This window comes from Mercurialis annua, linkage group LG7 (assembly GCF_937616625.2).
Source record: "Mercurialis annua linkage group LG7, ddMerAnnu1.2, whole genome shotgun sequence".
Classification (NCBI taxonomy): Eukaryota; Viridiplantae; Streptophyta; class Magnoliopsida; order Malpighiales; family Euphorbiaceae; genus Mercurialis; species Mercurialis annua.
Window position 1 is genome coordinate 24,511,460 of NC_065576.1, and position 23,784 is coordinate 24,535,243.

Sequence of the window (23,784 nt, forward strand, 5' to 3'; positions counted from 1 at the left end):
CCACAATCATCTATCTTTGAGAAAGATTTGAAACCGGAGCCTCCGAACAAGGCAAACAAACGGCAGCACCTGGGTAAGATAAGAGCGCGACTACTAGGACACAGTCCAAACTTGAGGCTAAGCCCCACCCCACTATATTTCAAAAATTTCCACAATTGCAATTGTTTCGAGCGTCAGAAATGACCCCACGCGTAGACGTCTCGACGATCTTGCTCGGACCGGGCTTTAGTCTTTGGTTGTCATCCTGATACCAGGTCCAACTATGTATCAAAATGGAAGCGGAAATTTCGTATGGATGGATGAATGTCGAACATCTCGGATGAATCCCCTGCCAATATCTTGGTCTTTTGGAGAGAAGATATCCTTGACCTGTATATGATCGAAGCAAATGCCCAATTCAATTCATTTCTACCAATGCTAAGATAAAATCTAAAAATGCTCTTGTCCTTTCTACTACAATTATCCCTGCTCTTCGCCCCCCGCCCCGAAACTGACGTACAGGGCCCATTCGCTTCGCGCGCGGGAAGGGTAGGAAGTTCTCCAAGAAAGTAAAGGACTTCGTCTTAGTCTATCTACTTGTTGGTCATTGAAGAGTTCGTCCTTTGAGTCAGTGGATTCTTGCTGCCTTCTTAAGGCCCGGCTCCAAGCTGTGTAAGAAAGTGAGTCAAGTTTCCTGGCCTTCATTCTGGTCAAGGAAGTGGGCGATCGTATCCCTCGAAGGCAAAAGGGTGACCAATCAGCGCAGTCATTCCAGGACATCGAGCCATCGAAGTGTCCCCGGCCCTTTGAAAAGATGAGTCCGAGTGTGAGTCTGTGCAGACAATCTCTTTTTTCTTCTCATCACAAGAAAGTAAGCCCGAGAGCTTTTTGGCTGCTTTCCTTCCCCCTTTATTTACAAAGACCCCTCAGTGCTGGACTTGAAAAGAGAAAGTCACTATCAACGATGGATTGATCAGCCAATGGAGGAAGAAAAAGCGCAACTGTTAAGGAGAGTCTGGTAGGAGTAACTCGAGTGAAACGTTTGGGAGGGGTTTGGTCCTTCCTTAGCCCGATCAGAGAGAGTAGTCATTTTGGTTCAGAGAGCTCAGCTAGAAAACATAGTCCTCAGATTTTGTGCTAGAGTTCTAGCTAGGGCTAACGCGCACCTAAGCTCTTTCTGGATGAGTTGGATAGAAGCAATCTTTCTAAGACCGAAGGAATTTCATAACCTTCTTCATTGTTTTTAGTTTTTCAGGATCTTCAGTGTAGACCGAAATGTGCTTCCTTTTTCCTTTTTTGGCGAAGTAAAGTCCTTCGAAATGAGCTCAAGAAGTCTCGGATAACATAACTATAGGGGAGAACCTCAAACTTCTAGCTTTCCTAAATAAGTTTTCTAATCTTAGCCAATAGGAGTCAGAGAATCCTGGAAAGGCTGGGGATGAAGACCCCGGAATGACTGCTACTTCAAGGGGATTGGCTTTTCTGAGTTGGTGGAAGATGAATTAGGCCTTAATTAAGGAATAGCATAATCATTAGATTCGCCAGTACTGAAAGACGAATATTGTACGCATTTCCAGGGCGAGCAAGCGCTTTCTCTTAAGAAGAAGAAGACAGAGAAAAAGCAGCAAAACCTGATAAGACTAAGACAAGCTAACCCAAAGATCTACCAGTGGGACTACCGAGTTCAGTGCCTGGGGGGCAGAGCAGCAAAGCAGACTTACCAAAGTGGGGATAAGTCTTTAAAAATCTCTTTACAGGACTCTGATCAGATGGTTGGCTTGGAGAAGAAGCAAAATTCGGCAAGGAGAGAACCCAGGTGACGCCTATTGTAGTGTAGCACCTGGGGCCGCGCGACTTAGACAGACTCTCTACCCGTGCGCGTGTCTATTTCGCTTTAGGAGGTATCAGAGCAGAGTTTTTTGTAAATCCCTTTCGATTTCTGCTAATTCATTTTCTATCTTTCTTTTTGCACCATGTCCAAGCTTGATGATAGCAGTGGAGCGCTGTCTGCGACGGCTGTTGCTAAGGAAAGACTAAAGGATCGAGTGACCCAACTTGATGGCAAGGTCGACCATTTGGGCGGACAAGTGTAGACTATGGCAGAAAGGCAGTAGAATCAGGAATCGTTGGTCACCAGACGCTCGCTAATGAGTACTGCGTCTTCCCAGTGAAGGAGAGCCGTCTTCATGGGGCCTCAACGATCCCGGTGGCGATGTCCAAAGCGTGACGGACCAGGTAAAATTGAAGAGCTTGCTGTAGAGATAGGTCTTCGGTTTGTGAACCGAATGTTTCACCTAGCGACTCCAGACGCATTTGAGTCCTGGAACCACAGCCATTCAACGGGATTCGAAATGCCAAGGCTCGAAGACCTCTGGGCCATGGAAGAGTACTTTAATTAAAGTTGTTCGTGCCCCTTTTGACGACCAAGTCACAATGGCAACAATGTCTCTCTCTGGGGATGCGAAGCTGTGGTGGCGGACGCGATATGAGGACGTGCTGGAGGGCCGTTGCGAGATCAACGCCTGGGAGGAACTAAATAGAGAGCTCAAGGAAAGGCTTGGTTTAGAAGGGGAACGTTGCATGGCTCGCACGAGAGTCCCTGATGCAGGCCGGAACTGTTCGAGAAAATAAAAGCGGACCATGGGGGACTGACCCGAGCTATAGACAAAAAAAGACTTTGATAGATAAAATAAGGCACTCAGACATCAAAAAGAGATATGGAATCCGAAGGGGAGGGGGGTTTTCTTCGGGGGCTCGAGAGATGGAATAGATAGTCAAACCCTATGAAAAGTCTACAGGCTTCAAGTGCAGACGAGTACAGACTTTACTTGATGACTAGAGTAGGCTTTCAACTAACTGGAAACCGATATCCAACTAGCTCTCTCTCTCTCTACGGGTCCCTCCTTTCTATAACGGGGTACGCATAAGGAAACAGGGACTGTCGCTTGAGAGCTGTCGTACGGGACCTAGGCACTTGCTAACGAGCAGGCGGGACAAGACGCTCTACTTGAAAGGCAATGTCTTAGTCGAAGAGTCTTTATCCGCTGTTGATCAATGGGCTATAGTGAAATGGCCACATTCCCGATCCAATCAATGCTATTGATCCAATCGAAGAACCTGCTCCAGAGCCACCAAGCAAGGGACCTGCTCTGTTGGAGACAAAGAAGCCTCTTAGTTCGTCGAAAGGTATGGGATCGATCTCCGCATCGTATAAGGCCTTTCATCTTTGTCCGCTCTCGATTTTTTTTCATTTTTTCTTAGCGGATTAGCGCCCCCTCAACCAACAAGTCAAGCGAATCGACCTGAACCAATCGACGATTCGTCCGTCGTCAGATCCTCATAAACGATAGGCGGCTGGCTTTGCTCATGGCATAAGAAGAAAAGAAGCTACTCAACTACTAAAGCGAGGTTTTAAATCCTTTTTTATATATTATATATATTGAATAGTTCTTCCTGCATGGCTTCTTTCCAACATGACTGAGATGCAGCTTCAGAATCAGATTAAGGCTCAACAATGGAATGAACAGAAAGGCAAAAAAATGGGAAGAGGAAAAGAATCATATGTGAGACGATCAGGAGGACGAGAGATAAGAGAGGAGCGACGTACCTCAAAATAAAGAGGAGTAGGAGTAGAACCTGTGACCAAAGGAGCAGCTGATGACGAAGCGAAGAGAGTTTGGTGAGCTGAATCTGTCCGGAGTTGCGCCTCTGATAAGTAAAAACTAAGAGGCTGACGGAATCAAGGGACGGATCCAGCCTTGGGTTACTACGGCATGTTCAGTAGCTATTCGCTTACGAAGTGGCTCTCTTTTAAAGTACCACTTCTCGCAGATCTTAGGATACTGCCTTCCCTATCCTTGCTAGGCTTCGTCTTTTTTTTGGATTTCTCAGATGAAATAAAAAATTTACCTATCCATTGTTTTTACATTGAGGTCGGTAACGTTGGTGAATTAGGTGAAGGTACGGAAAGAGAGGGATTTGAACCCTCGGTAAACAAAAGCCTACATAGCAGTTCCAATGCTACGCCTTAAACCACTCGGCCATCTCTCCTAATCTATTCATGTTTGTGAAGACGGCGCTCCCGTCTTTTTTTGATATCTATACTGGCTTAAATCAATGAATTGGAACTGGCTGCGAATGATAAATTCTTCCTGACCTGGTGGTATTGACTGATGCTGTCTGTAGCACAAGGTCAGGGTATTGATGCAAAGATCATATCATCAAGCCTCAATGGAATGGGCCTAGCCAAGGTGGTAAAACGCTTGACTGGACATGTCATATGGATTGCAATTAACCCATAAGGGTGCTGATAGTTCATTATGCAATTCAGTGACACAGGAGATAAGTCCACGGTCACATTCCTTGCATAAAACTTCTTAGCGAATTCCAAACACCCATTGTTAGAGGCAAAGATGAGTAGTATCCTAAAGGCTGTCCAGCCGCAAAGTCCACAACCTTCCCTTTCTTTGGTGTCAGGGTACTGAGAAGAAGTTTGTTGCCAAACCAAGCTCCACAGCAGACCAACTAAACGCCTTTCCAAATATCTGACTAACCATTGACACAGAAGCTGGAGATTGGCCATCGGTCAGTTGCAGATTTTAAGTCAAAAGAGTAGCCATATTTGGAGCCAACTAGCCTTTCAATCGGCTTTGTTTGATTAAAAGTCCCATCCATTGGTATCAGACCAAGAACAGCCATCAACCAATCATGAAAGGGCTTCTGAAGCCTTTGATTAAACCAGTTACCAATGGCAAAGATAGGTCTCTTTCCTCCTCCCTCAATTGAACACCCAAGCCGCCCTGTTGGAGGACAACCTTGTATACCAAGTTCTGTCAACGGCCTTTTTCCGAGCTCACTTCGGGAAATCTGTCGTTATTGACATCAAAGGCGTATCTAGTATACTCAGGCCACAAGGCCCCCTGGAACGTACCCAGGAAAGGATTAGTAAACCCTAACTGGATATGTACATGGGCAATAAGTTGACACCAAGCTTCCATTTCAAAGAAGAAACATTTAAACATGGATTTCGCCGAAGCTACTTTCCTATCAATCCCCCTTGAAATGAGAGCATTAGTAGCCCACCTATTGGTTGTCAGAGCTTTCCAGGTGGGATCCCAAGTCATACCCTGAAGTAGGGGTATTTCCGAGATCCTAGGAATATACCTCCTTCGGAGTATTTTGCTCCACTTAGTAAAAGCTTTGTGAAGCATCATGACACCCTCTTCAGATTCGGGAGGTTGAACGATACTAGAAAGTGTACTTGCATTTACTCGCTTTGCAAGTTTTATCAACTTAGCAACAGTGAATAAAGACAAAGAATACTTATTAACTAGTATGTCCGCCCTCTCATCCCGTCCTCGTATTATCTTTCTATGAAAAGGAGGGATTATCCGAGGTAGTCCCATGGTTAGGTTATATTACGCAAAGAGTGCGAGAAAAGCGCCGTTAGATTAGTATGGTGCGTCATAAGTTTCTTCAACTTGTTGTTCCGATTACCTAGGCATGATTAGATTATATTACGCGAAGTGTGCGTGAAAACTGACACTAGATTAGTATGTCGTGTCTCAAGTCTCTTTAACGCGTCGTTCGGATTACCTAAGCATGGTTACGTTATATTATGCAAAGAATGCATAAAACGTGACGCTAGATTAGTATACCGCGGCCCAAGTATCTTTAACGCGTCGTTCCGATTACATAAGCATGGTTAGGTTATATTACGCAAAGTGTGCGTGAAAAGTGACGCTAGATTAGTATGTCGCGTCTCAAGTCTCTTTAACGCGTCCGTTTCGATTACCTAAGCATTGTTGGGTTATATTACACGAAGTGTGCGTGAAAAGGGACGCTAGATTAGTATGTCGTGTCTCAATTCTATTTAATGCGTCCTTAAGTTCACCTAAGCATGGTTAGGTTATATTACGCAAAGTGTACGTGAAAAACGACGTTAGATTAGTATGGCGCGTCTTAAGTCTCTATAACGCGTCGTTTCAATTGCCTTAGCATTATTAGGTTATAAGCAAAGACTGCGAGAATAATGACGCTAGATTAGTATGTCGCGTCTTAAGTCTCATTAACGCGTCGCTCCGATTACCTAAGAATGGTTAGGTTAGATTACTCCAAGTGCGCATTAAAAGTTCTTCTAGATTAGTATGTCACGTGACAAGTTTCTTTAACTTGTCGTTCTGATTACCAAAGCATGGTTGCATTATATTAAGCAAAGTTTGCGTGAAAACTGGCGCTGGATTAGTATGTCGCGTCTAAAGTTTCTTTAACGCGTCGTTCTGATTACCTAAGCATGGTTTGGTTATATTACGCAAAGTGTGCGAGAATAGTGACACTATATTAGTATGTCGTGTCACAAGTCTCTCTAACGCATCATTCCGATTAGCTACGCATGGATAGGTTGTATTACGAAAAGTGTCCCTGAAAAGTAATGCTAGATTCGTAAATTGCGTCACAAGTCTCTCTAACGCGTCATTCTGATTACCTAAGCATGCTTAGGTTCTATTACGCAAAGTGTGGTGGAAAAGTGACGGTAGATTATTATGCCGCGTCTTAAGTCTCTTTAACGCGTCGTTCCGATAACCTAAGCATGGTTAGGTTACATTGCGCAAAGTGTGCGTGAAAAGTGACGCTTGATTAGTATGTCACTTCTCAAGTCTCTTTAACGCGTCGTCCCGATTCCCTAAGCAAGGTTGGGTTATTTTACGCAAAGTGTGTATGTAAAGTATTATTAGTATTTCGCATCTCAAGTCTCTTTAACGCGTTGTTCCGATTACCTAAGCATGGTTACATTATATTACACAAAGTGTCCGTAAAAAGTGACGCTAGATTACTATGTCGCGTCTCAAGTCTCTTTAACGCGTCGTTCTGATTACCTAAGCATGGTTAGGTTATATTTACGCAAATTGTGCATGAAAAGTGATGCCAGATTAGTATGTCGCGTCACAAGTCTCTTTAACGCGTTGTTCCGATTACCTGAGCATTGTTAGGTTATATTACGCAAAGAGTGCGAAAATAGTGACGCTAGATTAGTATGTCGCGTCTTAAGTCTCTCTAACGCGTCGTTCCGATTAAATAAGAATGGTTAGGTTCTATTACTCCAAGTGCGCGTTAAAAGTGCTGCTAAATTAGTATGTCGCATCTTAAGTCTCTTTAATGCGTCGTTTTGATTACCATCCTCATGCTGCGTCACAAGTCTCTCTAACGCGTCTTTCCGATTACCTAAGCATGGATAGGTTATATACACAAAGTGTGCGTCAGATTTGTAAGTTGAGTCACAAGTTTCTCTAACGTGACATCCTGATTACCTAAGCATGGTTAAATTATATTACGCAAAGTGCGGTGGAAAAGTGACGCTAGATTAGTATGTCACGTCACAAGTCTCTCTAATGCGTCGTTCGAATAACCTAACCATGATTAGGTTAAATTAAGCAAAGTGTAAGTGAAAAGTACCGCTAGATTTCTATGTCGCGTCTTAAGTCTATTTAACCCGTCGTTTCGATTAGCATGCTTATGTCGTGTCACAAGTGTCTCTAACGCATCGTTCTTATTACCTATGCATGGTTAGGTTATATTACACAAAGTGTGCGTGAAAAGTGACAATTGAATAGTATGTTGCGTCTCAAGTCTCTTTAATGCGTCCTTCCGATTACCTAAGCATGGTTAGGTTATTTTACACAAAGTGTGCGTGAAAAGTGACGCTAGATTAGTATGTCGTGTCTCAAGTCTCTTCAACGTGTCGTTCTGATTACCTAATCATGGTTAGCTTATATTACGCTAAGTGTGCGTAAAAAGTCACGCTAGACTAGCATGGCGCGTCGCAAGTCTCTTTAACAGGTTGTTTCGATTACCATACTTATGTCGCTTCACAAGTCTCGTTAACGCGTCGTTCCGGTTACCTAAGCATGATTAGGTTATATTACGCAAAGTGTGCGTGAAAAGTAAGGGTAGATTAGTATGTCGTGTCTCAAGTCTCTTTAATCCGTCGTTCCGATTATCTAAGGATGGTTAAGTTATATTACGCAAACTGTGCGTGAAAAGTGACGCTTGATAAGTATGTCGCGTCTCAAGTCCTTTTAACGCGTCGTTCCGATTTCCTAAGCATGGATTACGCAAAGTTTGCGTGAAAAGTGACGCTAGATTGGTATGTCCCCTCTCATGTCTCTTTAACGCGTCGTTCCTATTATCTAAGCATGGTTATGTTATATTACGCAAAGTGTGCGTAAAAAGTAACGCTTGATTAGTATGGCGCATTATAAGTCTCTTTAACTCATCGTTTCGATTACCATCCTTGTGTCGCGTCATAAATCTCTGTAACACGTCGTTCTGATTACCTAAGCATGGTTAAGTTATATTACGAAAAGTGTGCGTTAAAAGTGCCGCTATATTAATATGTCGCGTCACAAGTCTCTTTAACGCGTCGTTTCGATTACCTAATTAGGTTATATTATGCAAAGTGTGCGTGAAAAGTGACGGTAGATTAGTATGTTGCGTTACAAGTCTCCCTCACGTGTTATTCTGATTACCATGGTTAGGTTATATTACGCAAATAGTGCGTGAAAAGTGGCACTAGATGAGTAAGTCGCGACTCAAGTCTCTATGACGCGTTTGTTCCAATTCCTTAAGCAAGGTTAGGTTATATTACGCAAAGTGTGCGTGTAAAGTGACGCTAGATTAGTATATTGCCTCACAAGTCTCTCTAACGTGTCGTTCAGATTACCTAAGCATGGTTAGGTTATATTGCGCAAGTAGAGCGTGGAATGTTACACTAGATTAGTAAGTCGCGTCTCAAGTCTCTATTACGCGTCGTTCCGGTTGCCTATGCATGGTTAGGTTATATTAAGCAAAGTGTGCGTTAAAAAGTTCCGCTAGATTAGTATGTCACGTCACAAGTCTCTCTAACTCGTCGTTCCGATTACCTAAGCATGGTTGTGATATATTATGCAAAGTGTGCGTTAAAAGTGCTGCTAGATTAGAATGTCGCGTCACAAGTCTCTTTAATGCGTCTTTTCGATTACCTAAGCATGGTTAGGTTGTATTACGCAAAGTGTGCGTGTAAAGTACCGCTAGATTAGTATGTTGCCTCACAAGTCTCTCTAACGTGTCGTACTGATTACCTACGCATGGTTAGGTTATATTAACGCAAATAGACCATGGAAAGTGACACTAGATTAGTAAGTCATGTCTCATGTCTTTATAACACGTCGTTCCGTTTACCTATGCTTGGTTAGGTTATATTACATGAAGCGTGCGTTGAAAGTGCCGCTAGATTAGTATGTCACATCACAAGTCTCTTTAACTCGTCATTCCGATTACCTAAACATGGTTGTGTTATATATTATGAAAGTGTGCGCGAAAAGTGACGCTAGATTAGTATGTCGCGTCTCAAGTTTATTTTAATGCGTCGTTCTGATTACCATGCTTATGTCTCGTCACAAGTCTCGCTAACGCGTCGTTCCAATTACATAAGCATGGTTAGGTTATATTACGCAAAGTGTGCATGAAAAGAGACGTTAGATTAGTTTGTCCGGTCACAAGTCTCTCTAACGCGTCGTTCTGATTACTATAACCACTCAAAGTGTGCGTGAAAAGTTACGATAGATTTGTATACCGTGTCTCAAGTCTCTTTAACGTGTCGTTCCGATTATCTAAGGATGGTTATGTTCTATTACGCAAATTGTGTGTGAAAACTGACGCTAGATAAGTATGTCGTGTCTCAAGTCTCTTTAACGCGTCGTTGCGATTTCCTAAGCATATTTAGGTTATATTATGCAAAGTGTGCGTGAAAATGACGCTAGATTAGTATGTCGCCTCTCAAGTCTCTTTAACGCGTTGTTCCGATTATCTATGCATGGTTATGTTATATTATGCAAAGTGTGCGTAAAAAGTGACGCTTGATTAGTATGGCGCGTCTCAAGTCTCTTTAACGCGTCGTTTCGATTACCATCCTTGTGTCGCGTCATAAGTCTCTCTAACGCGTCGTTCCGATTACCTAAGCATGGTTTGGTTATATTACGCAAAGTGTGCATGAAAAGTGACAGTAGATTAGTATGTTGCGTCAGAAGTCTCTCTAACATGTCATTCCGATTACCTAAGCATGTTATATTACACAAATAGTGCGTGAAATGTCACACTAGATTAGTAAGTCGCGTCTCAAGTCTCTATATGTGTCGTTCCTATTACCTATGCAAGGTTAGGTTAGTTATATTACGGAAAGTGTGCGTTAAAAGTGCTGCTAGATTAGTATGTCGTGTCATAAGTCTCTTTAACGCGTCATTTCGATTACGCTGGTTAGGTTATATTACGCAAAGTGTGCGTGAAAAGTGACGGTAGATTAGTATGTTGCGTTACAAGTCTCCATCACGTGTTATTCTGATTACCATGGTTAGGTTATATTACGCAAATAGTGCGTGAAAAGTGGCACTAGATGAGTAAGTCGCGACTCAAGTCTCTATGACGCGTTTGTTCCAATTCCTTAAGCAAGGTTAGGTTATATTACGCAAAGTGTGCGTGTAAAGTGACGCTAGATTAGTATATTGCCTCACAAGTCTCTCTAACGTGTCGTTCAGATTACCTAAGCATGGTTAGGTTATATTGCGCAAGTAGAGCGTGGAATGTTACACTAGATTAGTAAGTCGCGTCTCAAGTCTCTATTACGCGTCGTTCCGGTTACCTATGCATGGTTAGGTTATATTAAGCAAAGTGTGCGTTAAAAAGTTCCGCTAGATTAGTATGTCACGTCACAAGTCTCTTTAACTCGTCGTTCCGATTACCTAAGCATGGTTGTGATATATTATGCAAAGTGTGCGTTAAAAGTGCTGCTAGATTAGAATGTCGCGTCACAAGTCTCTTTAATGCGTCTTTTCGATTACCTAAGCATGGTTAGGTTGTATTACGCAAAGTGTGCGTGTAAAGTACCGCTAGATTAGTATGTTGCCGCACAAGTCTCTCTAACGTGTCGTACTGATTACCTACGCATGGTTAGGTTATATTACGCAAATAGACCATGGAAAGTGACACTAGATTAGTAAGTCATGTCTCATGTCTTTATAACACGTCGTTCCGTTTACCTATGCTTGGTTAGGTTATATTACGCAAAGCGTGCGTTGAAAGTGCCGCTAGATTAGTATGTCACATCACAAGTCGCTTTAACTCGTCATTCCGATTACCTAAACATGGTTGTGTTATATATTATGAAAGTGTGCGCGAAAAGTGACGCTAGATTAGTATGTCGCGTCTCAAGTTTATTTTAATGCGTCGTTCTGATTACCATGCTTATGTCTCGTCACAAGTCTCGCTAACGCGTCGTTCCAATTACATAAGCATGGTTAGGTTATATTACGCAAAGTGTGCATGAAAAGAGACGTTAGATTAGTTTGTCCGGTCACAAGTCTCTCTAACGCGTCGTTCTGATTACTATAACCACTCAAAGTGTGCGTGAAAAGTTACGATAGATTTGTATACCGTGTCTCAAGTCTCTTTAATGTGTCGTTCCGATTATCTAAGGATGGTTATGTTCTATTACGCAAATTGTGTGTGAAAACTGACGCTAGATAAGTATGTCGTGTCTCAAGTCTCTTTAACGCGTCGTTGCGATTTCCTAAGCATGGTTAGGTTATATTATGCAAAGTGTGCGTGAAAATGACGCTAGATTAGTATGTCGCCTCTCAAGTCTCTTTAACGCGTTGTTCCGATTATCTATGCATGGTTATGTTATATTAAGCAAAGTGTGCGTAAAAAGTGACGCTTGATTAGTATGGCGCGTCTCAAGTCTCTTTAACGCGTCGTTTCGATTACCATCCTTGTGTCGCTTCATAAGTCTCTCTAACGCGTCGTTCCGATTACCTAAGCATGGTTTGGTTATATTACGCAAAGTGTGCATGAAAAGTGACAGTAGATTAGTATCTTGCGTCAGAAGTCTTTCTAACATGTCACTCCGATTACCTAAGCATGTTATATTACACAAATAGTGCGTGAAATGTCACACTAGATTAGTAAGTCGCGTCTCAAGTCTCTATATGTGTCGTTCCTATTACCTATGCAAGGTTAGGTTAGTTATATTACGGAAAGTGTACGTTAAAAGTGCTGCTAGATTAGTATGTCGTGTCATAAGTCTCTTTAACGCGTCATTTCGATTACGCTGGTTAGGTTATATTACGCAAAGTGTGCGTGTAAAGTGACGCTAGATTAATATGTTGCCTCAAAAGTCTCTCTAACGTGTCGTTCTGATTACCTAAGCATGCTTAGGTTATATTACGCAAATAGAGCGTGGAATGTGACACTAGATTAGTAAGTCGCGTCTCAAGTCTCTATAACGCGTCATTCTGGTTACCTATGCATGGTTAGGTTATATTACGCAAAGTGTGCTTTAAATTTTTTTGCTAGATTAGTATGTCAAGTAATAAGTCTCTTTAACTCGTCGTTCTGATTACCTAAACATGGTTGTGTTATATTACGCAAAGTGTGCGTTAAAAGTGCTGCTAGATTAGTATGTTGCGTCACAAGTCCCTTTATCGCGTCGTTTCGATTACCTAAGCATGGTTAGGTTATATTACGCAAAGTGTGCGTGTAAAGTACCGCTAGATTAGTATGTTGCCTCACAAGTCTCTCTAACGTGTCGTTCTGATTACCTACGCATGGTTAGGTTATATTACGCAAATAGAGCGTGAAAAGTGACACTAGATTAGTAAGTCATTTCCAAAGTCTCTTTCCGGTTACCTATGCATGGTTAGGTTATGTTACGCGAAGTGTGCGTTAAAAGTGCCGCTAGATTAGTATGTCATGTCACAACTCTCGTTAACTCGTTTTTCCGATTACCTAAGCATGGTTGTGTTATATTACGCAAAGTGTGTGTGAAAAGTGGCGCTAGATTAGTATGTCGGGTCTTAAGTCTCTTTAATGCATCGTTCCGATTACCATGCTTATGTCGCGTCACAAGTCCCGCTAACGCGTCATTCCGATTACATAAGCATGGTTAGATTATATTACGAAAGTGTGCGTGAAAGGTGACGCTAAATTAGTTTTTCCGGTCACAAGTCTCTCTAACTCGTCTTTCTGATTACCAAAGTATGGTTAGGTTATATTTCTCAAAGTGTGCGTGAAAAGTGACGATAGTTTTGTATGTCGTGTCTCAAGTCTCCTTAACGCGTCGTTTCGATTATCTAAGGATGGTTAGGTTATATTACGCGAAGTGTGCATGAAACCTGACGCTAGATAAGTATGTCGTGTCTCAAGTCTCTTTAATTCGTCGTTTCGTTTTCCTAAGCATGGTTAGGGTGCTAGATTAGTATGTCGCCTCTCATGTCTCTTTAACGCGTCGTTCCGATTATCTAAGCATGGTTATGTTATATTATGCAAAGTGTGCGTAAAAAGTGATGCTAGATTAGTATGGTACGTTTTAAGTCTCTTTAACTCGTCGTTTCGATTACCATCCTTGTGTCGCGTAATAAGTCTCTCTAACGCGTCGTTCCAATTACCTAAGCATGATTAGTTTATATTACGCAAAGTGTGCAAAAAAAGTGATGGTAGATTAGTATGATGCGTCACAAGTCTCTCTAACGTGCCGTTCCGATTACCATGGTTTGGTAATATTACGCAAATTGTGCGTGAAAAGTTACACTAGATTAGTAAGTCGTGTCTCAAGTCTCTTTAACGCGTCGTTCAGATTACCTAAGCAAGGTTAGGTTATATTACGCAATGTGTGCGTTAAAAGTGCCCCTAGATTAGTATGTCGCGTCACAAATCTTTTTCACGAGTCGTTTCGATTACCTAAGCATGGTTAGTTTATATTACACAAAGTGTGTGTGAAAAGTGACGCTAGACTGTTATGTCGCGTCTCAAGTCTCTTTAACGCGTCGTTCTGATTACTTATGCATGGTTAGGTTATATTACGCAAAGTGTGCGTGAAAAGTGACGCTAGATTAGTATGTCAATTCTCAAGTCTCTATAACACGTTGTTATTATTACCTAAGCATGGTTAGGTTATATTACGTAAAGTGTGCGTCAAAAGTGACGCTAGATTAGTATGGCGCGTCTCAAGTCTCTTTAACGCGTCGTTTCGATTGCCATGCTTATGTTGCGTCAAAAGTCTCTAACGCGTCGTTCCAATTACATAAGCCTGGTTAGGTTATATTACGCAATGTGTGCGTGAAAAGTGACGCTAGATTAGAATGTCGCGTCTCAAGTCTCTTTAACGCGTCGTTTTTATTACCTAAGCATGGTTAGATTATATTACACAAAGTGTGCGTAAAAACTAACGCTAGATGAGTAGGGCGCTTCTCAAGTCTCTTTAAGGCGCCGTTTTGATTGCCATGCTTATGTCGCGTCTCAAGTCTATTTATCGCGTCGTTCTGATTACCAAATCATGGTTATGTTGTATTACATAAAATGTGTGTGAAAAATGACAATGGATTAGTATGTCGCGTCTCAAGTCTATCTAACGCGTCTTTCCGATTACCTAAGCATGGTTAGGTAATATTATGCAAAGTGTGCGTGAAAAGGGACGCTAGGTTAGTATGTCGAGTCCCATGTCGCTTTAATGCGTCGTTCGATTACCATGCTTATCTCGCGTCATTAGTCTCGTTAACGCGTCGTTACACTTACCTGAGCCAGGTTAATGATACGAACCTTCAGCGATAGGCTATACGAACCCTTAATGCAACGCCCAAGAACCCGAATAATCACTAACCTAAAAACCCAATACCTATCTGATTCAAAACCCTAGGATCACTCTAGATCAGATTATGAAGATCAAGTGTAAATAGAACCTAAAAGATTAAGTCTTTTAATCCTAATTACTAGCACGCCACAAAGATTGATCAGATCCTTGATAAGTGAAAAGCATTCAATATGAATACAAGAATAAAACAAGGGTTTCTATGAAACAAATATCAATATATCATAATCTGATTGTAAAACCCTAAAACAAAGTATTTATAATCTCAGCCACCAATGGCATACTTGTAAATAAGTAAAATTCGAAATAATAAACCCTGGTCTTGAATATGGGCTTTAAGTATGTTATACAAAGCCCATTCTTCAGAATCTTCATTTGAATAAGTTTGAAGATTAGCCCAGCCTTGTATATAACCATTTAAGGTCTCTTGAAGCTTCTTGGTCCGTGACCTTGTAATTGGTCCTTGGGATAAACTCAACGGATCTTGGATATGCATTCTGCCCTCTTCATCAAGCCCATCAAAATTAGCATATTCAAGCTTTTGAAGTCCTAGCCCATCCGTAACATTCCCTCCTTCTTTTGGATGATTCGTCCTCGAATCAAGCTCATCGCCTACATCAAAAGGAGTTAAGTCAGCAACATTGAATGTACCACTAACATTATACTCACCCTTTAAATCAATCTTGTAGGCATTGTCATTGATTCTTTCCAGCACTTGAAATGGACCATCTCCCCTTGGACTCAGTTTTGACTTTCGCTGGTTTGGAAACCTTTCCTTTCGAAAATGAACCCAAACCCAATCACCAGGTTGGAAAATAATGCGCCTTTTTCCTTTATTCATTTGCCTAGCCACGTTTTCATTTTGCTTCTCAATTCTTTCTTTCACCTGTTTGTGCATCTTTTGAGCCAAATCAGCCTTAAAAACACCATCAGCACTAACAAGGTTAGTCATAGCCAAAGGAATTAAATCAATTGGAGACAACAGATTAAAACCATACACAATTTCAAAAGGTGAAGTGTGTGTAGTGCTATGAACAGCCCTGTTATATGCAAATTCGACATATGGTAATAAATCCTCCCAAGATTTTAAATTCTTAGAAATTAAAGAGCGAAGCAATTGCACCATGGTTCTATTAACCACCTCAGTTTGCCCATCTGTTTGTGGATGGCAAGTAGTAGAAAATAGTAATTTAGTACCCAATTTAGCCCACACAACACGCCAAAAATGACTGAGAAATTTTGTATCCCTATCACTGACAATTGTCCTAGGTATTCCATGTAAACGCACAACTTCCCGAAAGAACAAATCAGCAATATGACAAGCATCATCAGTTTTATGGCATGGTATAAAGTGTGCCATCTTGCTTAAACGATCAACCACAAAAAATATATTATCCTTACCCTTCCTAGTTCTTGGCAAACCAAGTACAAAGTCCATAGACAAATCTGTCCAAGGCATATCATGTATGGGTAAAGGTGCATATAATCCATGAGGTTTCAGTTTGGACTTAGCTTGCATGCAAACAATACATTTACTACACACTTTATGAACATCTCATTTCATGCCGGGCCAAAAGAAATGATCACAAATAATAGCATAAGTCTTACTAACCCCCCAAAGTGACCCATCAGTCCACCACTATGTGCTTCGTTTATCAGCAACAAACGCAAAGAACAACTAGGCACACACAACCTGTTCTTTTTAAACAAAAATCAGTCAAAAACATAAAAATCATCAAATGCATTCCCATTAATACAGGTTCCATACACATTGCGAAAATCAATATCATCTTTGTACAAATCCTTAATATACTCAAAACCTAACAATTTAGAATCAAGAGTATTAAGAAGTGCATACCTTCTTGAAAGTGCATCAGCAACCACATTTACTTTACCTTTCTTGTACTTGATGACATAAGGAAAGGTATCGACAAACTCCATCCATTTAGCATGTCTTCGATTCAATTTATCTTGCCCTTTTAGATGTTTGAAGAATTCATGATCTGTGTGAATCACGAAACTCCTTAGGCCACAAATAGTGTTGCCATGTCTGAAGTGCGCGTACCAAGGCAAACAACTCCTTGTCATATGTTGGGTAATTCAAGGCTGCCCCATTTAGTTTCTCACTAAAGAAGAAAATTGGACGCCCCTCTTGCATCAATACAGCCCCAATTCCAACGCCACTTGCATCACATTCAATCTCAAAGATTTTATCAAAATTAGGCAAAACTAACAAAGGTGCACTACACAATTTTTCTTTAAGTAAATTAAAAGCATGTTCTTGTGCATCACCCCAATTAAAAGCAACATTTTTCTTGACTAATTCATTCAAAGATGCAGCTAAAGTACTAAAATCTTTAATGAAACGCCTGTAAAAGCTAGCCAATCCATGAAAACTCCTTAATTGACTCACATTTGTTGGTTTTGGCCATTCATGAATAGCTTTCACCTTTTCAGTATCAACCTCCAAACCATTAGAACTAACAATAAATCCAAGAAAATTGACTCGATCTAAACAAAAACTACACTTCTTCAGATTGGCGAACAACTTGTCTTTTCGAAGAACTTCTAAAACAGCCCTAACATGGATTATATGATCAGAATCAGACCAGGAGTAGACTAAAATATCATCAAAATAAACAACCACAAATTTACCAAGAAATTCACGCAAGACATGGTTCATCAATCTCATGAATGTACTAGGTGCATTTGTAAGCCCAAATGGCATAACTAGCCACTCATACAGCCCATACTTGGTCTTAAAGGCAATTTTCCACTCATCCCCATTTTTCATGCGAATTTGATAATAACCAGATCGTAAATAAATCATAGTAAAAACACATGCACCATGCAATTCATCAAGCAATTCATCTAACCTAGGGATAGGATGACGATACTTTACCGTTATCTTATTAATTGCACGACAATCCACACACATTCTCCACGTGCCATCTTTTTTTGGAACCAGAATCACAGGAACCGCACATGGACTTTAGCTCTCTTTAACATATCCTTTTTCCATTAAATCATCCACTTGCCTTTGAAGTTCCTTTGTCTCTTCAGGGTTACTTCTATAGGATGGTCTATTTGGTATGGCAGCCCCGGGTACAAAATCAATTTGATGCTCAATGCCTCTTTCAGGTGGTAAACCACTTGGCATATCATCGGGAAAAACGTCATCAAATTCCTGCAACAAATCACAAAATTCTCTTGGCAAGGCAAGATCAAGATCAGAAGTGTTCAAATATATATCCTTGTAAGTAACCACAAACACTACCCTATTAGAATACAATGCATGCCTAATTTCGCCTTCTCTAGCTAAAAAGCTACTCCCGTTGTGTTTTGATTTCTCACTTGATTGAATACCATTATTTTTATCACTCTTTAGTGATTCGTCAATGCATTTGCTATTTTCAGTTTCAGGTCTTTCTCTCTCAATTTTGCACTGATCATCATACATATCCTTAGGAGAAAGAGGTGTTAATGTAACTTTTCTTCCATCCTTTGCAAAACTATATCTATCAAGGAAACCATCATGTGTAGATTTTCTATCAAATTTCCATGGTCTACCTAATAAGATATGTCCAACATGCATTGATACTACATCACATAGCACCTCATCAGAATATCTACCAATTGTGAATGGTACAATAACCTGTTTAGTCACTTTAATCTCACCACAATTATTAAGCCAAAGCAATCTATATGGTCTAGGATGAGGTATGACATTCAAATTTAACTTTCGAACCATAGCAATACTAGCAACATTAGTACAGCTACCACTATCAATAATAAGGTTGCAAATCTTACCTTGTACATGGCATCTTGTGTGAAACATGTTGTCCCTTTGCTGCTCTAAGTCATTTCCATCCTTCATTTGTACACTAAGTGTACGTCTAGCAACCAGCAAATCGCCTCGCATTGGTTCTTCAATACCATCATCACTACAATTTTTCTAGTGATGGAATCTCTTCATTATCACTTTCATCACTTTCAGTCTCAATATCACCATGATATTTGAGCACCATTGCTCTTCGATTTGGACATTGTGAAGCAATATGACCATTACCTAGGCACTTGAAACATTTTATATCTCGGTTTCTTGCCATAGGTGTCTCAGATTTGAATGAACTTTTTGGATCTGCCACTCCTTTTTGCTTAGAATCCTGCAAAACAGATTTGTTAGAATCAAATTTTCCGCCCTTTGAAGATCCACCCCAATTAGGTTTTGAATTTTAAGTAGCACCCCAATTCGAATTGGAATTTGCATTTGATGTCCAATTAGATTTGGCTATCCAGTTTGGTTTTAATTGCTTCTCAATCTTGATGGCGAGATGCACCATCTCTTCAATCTCTCTATAATGGTTTAATTCAACCCGGTCAGCAATCTCCTTATTCATTCCTCTAAGAAAACGAGACATGGTTGCTTCCATTTCCTCATGTAAATCTAGCCTAACCATTAACATCTCCATTTCCTAATTAAAGTAATCCTCAATATTCTTTGTACCTTGTCTTAAGTACTGAAGTTTTTGATACAACTCTCTTTGATAATATAAAGGTACAAATCTTCTTTTCATCACATCCTTAAGACCTACCCAACTATTAATAGCATTTTCTCCGCTTCTGCGCCGAGCTTTTGCCATTTGTTCATACCACATAATGGCATATTCAGTAAAATGACTAACCACTAACTTCATTTGCTTCTCATCAGAAAAATTATGGCAATCAAAAATGAGATCTACCCTTTTCCCCCACTCCAAATAGGCTTCAGGGTTAGTCTTACCGGCAAAATTAGGAATTTGAAATTTGATGCTACCTAGATTTTTGTCCACATCATCGTGATTATTATGCCAATTGCCACCATAATGACCATCTGGATTGCCTCTACCAATATTAGGGTTTCTCCTCGTACCGGGACCAGCAACAAATCCTCTACCTAAGTTAGGTTCATGCCGACCAAACTCATGATAATCGTCATAATCAACATGTTGATGATGAGCATTATTATGAACTCCCATGTTCACTCCCACATTAGGTACATTAGCTCTCCCATTTATTGCATTTACACCCGAATTTGGAGCATTTTCCCTCACTTCTTGTCGATTTGCACCTACTAACCTAGTTGTATCATCACCAACTCGTTCACCCGTTGATCCACTAGACATAGTGACCCTGAAAAAGAAAGATGGCAGAATAGCAAAACAAAACAAAACAAAAATTAAGAGCAAACAGATTCCTCACACACTCCCTCACGTGTTTGCACTCAAAAGATGGGGTCGTTCACTCGTGTTTAACACACAAAAATAATGATCTCACAAGGCTTAACTCACACCACTCAAGCTTTATATCAAGTATTCTTATGTGAATCAGTTCAACTACAAATTTCCAACCAAACCTTATGAAATACTAATAATCAAGTTTTAAATACTTAAGAAGCAAAAACGCAATATATATCAAGAAAACAACAAATGTGTATCCAGATCAAAGAAAACAGAATTGAAAGAAAAGAAAACTCAAATGGAATCAAAAGACAAATAAAAGAAATATCTAGATGCAAAAATATGTCTAGGAAACAAGAAAGAAAAAAAAAGGTAAAGAAAAGCAATTTGGAAAGTAATCAAAGAAAGCCTAGAAAACTTTAATCTGATTTGAAAAGATCTTATATGGTGTCAATCTTTTCAAATTCGAATTTCTCAAATAAATCACTTAAAACAGCCTTAAACTCAATACAAATCCCCTTTAGATTAGAAAAAAAATTCAGAACTGATTTGCCAATTAATAACCCCTTTAAGGCTCTTGATTTCCACCACTTCACTTGCACACATTAATTTTTGCAATCAAACTCACAAATATCAAAACCAACAAAAGACCTTATAACTTCTTCAAGATTTCAGATTCCTTTTCTTTTTTTTTGTACTTTTTTTCTCTTTTTTTTGATCTGAAATTTCAAGAACAGAATTTCAGATTCCTTTTCTCTCTCTTTTTTTTGTTTTTTTCTTTAAACAGCAAATTTAAGAATAAGAACACTAAATCAAACACATGAAATAAATGGATAACCAACCTGATTTTCAAGAGCCAAAACTCTGATACCAAATGATACGAACCTTCAGCGATAGGCTATACGAACCCTTAATGCAACGCCCAAGAACCCGTATAATCACTAACCTAAAAACCCAATACCTATCTGATTCAAAACCCTAGGATGACTCTAGATCAGATTACAAAGATCAAGTGTAAATAGAACCTAAATGATTAAGTCTTTTAAATCCTAATTACTAGCACGGCACAAAGATTGATCAGATCCTTGATAAGTGAAAAGCATTCAATATGAATACAAGAATAAAACAAGGGTTTCTATGAAACAAATATCAATGCATTCAATATGAATACAAGAATAAAACAAGGGTTTCTATGAAACAAATATCAATATATCATAATCTGATTGTAAAACCCTAAAACAAAGTATTTATAATGTCTCAGCCACCAATGACATACTTGTAAATAAGTAAAATTCGAAATAATAAACCCTAGTCTTGAATATGGGCTTTAAGTATGTTATACAAAGCCCATTCTTCAGAATCTTCATTTGAATAAGTTTGAAGATTAGCCCAGCCTTGTATATAACCATTTAAGGTCTCTTGAAGCTTCTTGGCCCGTGACCTTGTAATTGGTCCTTGGGATAAACTCAACGGATCTTGGATATGCATTCTGCCCTCTTCATCAAGCCCATAAAAATTAGCATCTTCAAGCTTTTGAAGTCCTAGCCCATCCGTAACAGTTAGGTTATATTAAGAAAAGAGTGCGTGAAAAGAGGCGGCAGATTAGTATTTCACGTCTCTAGTTCTCAAACGCGTCGTTCCGATTTCGTAAGCATAGTGTTTGCACCGGCCCAAAAGGGTTGCTGGATCAGGAGTTCCATGTGGGCTTACAAGGGCGTCAGGCCCAAAAGAAAGCCTTTTTTATTATTATTGCCTTTTCTATTTATTAAGAATATGTAGCTCAATAGGAGTGATTTTCTCTTAGAGTTTTAGTCTTAGTCGAATTAGGAGTCTTGATTATGAGGAGCTATAAATAGCTCAGAGCTTCATTATTCATGTATCAACAAATCAATCAATCAAAAACCAAGCGCAGTGCTTTTTATCTCGCAATCCCCGGATTGTTTTAATTTAGGAGTAGTTTTCGGTATTAATCTCGCCTGAGTTCGTAGCTCCCAGATTATTACTTTTAAATCACGTGGTTAAGTGTTTTTAACCAAACAAGCCCTGTGAATATCTACACAGGTTCGTTAAAGTATCAAACCTCAAACCGATCCCGATTATAAATTCAAAGATTCGAGTCCGGAATATTTCCAGGCGAACATCGTTTGGCGACTCCACTGGGAATTAGTTTATGGTTAGCACAAAAACGGACTTTAAGGACGATTCCAGGCACGCTCGGTCTATACGCCGACAACAGCTGAAGGGGGGTGACGTAGTAGACGAATCTGATTCGGATAAATCTGAAACCATGGCCAAGGACAAACAGGTGAACCAATCAAACAAGGTGCCGAATACAACGGATACCGAGGGGAACCTGCCTAAGGACAAGAATGACAACGCGACCGATGATACGATGGATTACTCACGTCAGCTTCCTCCTTCTCGCCCATCTTTATCACAGGCCGATTTCTCGGCCATGAGGGGCGAGATAGCACAGGAAAACAAGCAGATGTTCGATGGTTCTATGCATCAGATGTCCGAAGTAATGAAGAACATCATGGCCGACCAAACGTCGGTCCAAAGGCAGATCCAGGGAAACTTGGACGGCCTCAACAAGGCGATGGAGAACCTAGGGCGATTATTTTCCGGGCAATCCACTGCCTATCAGGGTTACAGGAGGGCCGAACAGAACCAAACACCGAATCGTTTTGGTAATCCAGGTGCTTCGGCCGAAACAGCGCAACAACCCAACAAGATGGGATATACATATGGTTCCGTCAAACTCTTGACAAGGAATGAGGCCGAATTTGCAGGAAGGGCCGATCACCAGGGGGCGAGCTCTTCGAGTCCTCAAGGCGAAACCAGACCAAAAGGAGCAGCTACTGGAGCCAACACCCAAGAGCCTAACGTGGGCGAACGAACATTCTCAGAATTGGGCGATCCAAATATATATAACCAAGGGCAGCTAGTGGACATGCTAGAAAGACTCGGAGTAGACTTGAGGCCTATGCCTCGCCCATCGTACATGAAACCGTATCCAGATTGGATCGACAAGTTATACCCTTTCCCGAGGGGTTATAAAGTGCCTGAGTTCAGTCTATTTTCAGGCGAGGAGAAGGGGCAATTGACGGTCGAACATGTCGCCCGGTTCTCGGCTCAATGTGGCGAAGCGGCGGCTCACGATTTTTGGAAGCTCCGGTTGTTCGCCAGCTCTTTGACAAAAATGGCGTTTACATGGTATTCCAGACTGTTGCCAAATTCAGTGGATACGTGGAAAGACCTCGAAATCCTTTTCCATGAGGAATTTTACAGGGCACCACCTGATGTCACCCTGGCCGACCTCGCCCGTATCTCGCAGCTACCAAGCGAATCGGCAGAAAAGTATATCGGCCGTTTCAGAAACCTCAGGACTAGGTGCTCCACCAAAATGTCCGAGGCCGATTGCGTTCCGATGGTGGTGAGAGGTATGAGCTTCGCCATGAGGGAACACTTCGAGGGCTACCGGTTTCGTGACTTGTTCGAGCTAACGAACAGGGTGACGAGCTACGAGAGACTCCTCCAAGAAAAGGAGCAGAGGAGAGGCGCATCCAAGGGAACCTACTACAAAGACCAGCTGGACGTGGCCGTTGTGTCTGACAGCGAGGATAGTGGTTCCGAAGATGAAGTCAACATGGCCGAATTTTTGGGAACAAAGCCCCTGGAATGTTCGGCCTTGCGGAAGCCTGGTTTTGTTAAGAAAAATAAAACCGCGGTGGTACAGAAGGAGTATTCGTTCGACCTAACCAAAGCCGACGACATATTTGATGCCTTGTTTAAGGATGGACAGATCACCCTAAGCAAGGGACATGTAATCCCGCCACCTGAGGAACTGGTCGGCAAGGATTATTGCAAGTATCACAACTCTTGGAGACACAACACGAACAACTGTGTGAA

The 23,784-nt window shown here is 40.8% G+C and overlaps 1 protein-coding gene, 1 non-coding gene and 1 pseudogene across 2 annotated transcripts; all 3 read right to left on the reverse strand.

The window, feature by feature from the left end:
- Positions 1-3,942: 3,942 nt before the first annotated feature.
- On the reverse strand, positions 3,943-4,029 carry TRNAS-GGA (transfer RNA serine (anticodon GGA)). The gene has a single exon. It is a non-coding gene; the product is annotated as a tRNA-Ser (tRNA).
- Positions 4,030-4,332: 303 nt separating this feature from the next.
- Positions 4,333-5,384, reverse strand: LOC126656968 (uncharacterized). The gene is made up of 3 exons (XM_050351596.1): positions 4,947-5,384; positions 4,533-4,845; positions 4,333-4,487 (listed from the first exon to the last, which is right to left on the reverse strand). Exons 1-3 carry the CDS (start codon positions 5,382-5,384, stop codon positions 4,333-4,335), a joined length of 906 nt encoding a protein of 301 aa, XP_050207553.1.
- A 9,534-nt stretch (positions 5,385-14,918) lies between these two features.
- On the reverse strand, positions 14,919-22,161 carry LOC126656969 (uncharacterized; annotated as a pseudogene).
- Between the last annotated feature and the right edge of the window lie 1,623 nt (positions 22,162-23,784).

Bases quoted from the DNA above. Each gene is read 5' to 3' on its own strand.
- LOC126656968 (XM_050351596.1), bottom strand. From the start codon at position 5,384: ATGGGACTACCTCGGATAATCCCTCCTTTTCATAGAAAGATAATACGA. The intron at 4,846-4,946 runs GTACATATCCAG...CAATAACGACAG, and splicing joins GGTGTCAACTTATTGCCCAT to ATTTCCCGAAGTGAGCTCGG. The intron at 4,488-4,532 runs GTTAGTCAGATA...TCTGCTGTGGAG, and splicing joins CTCCAGCTTCTGTGTCAATG to CTTGGTTTGGCAACAAACTT.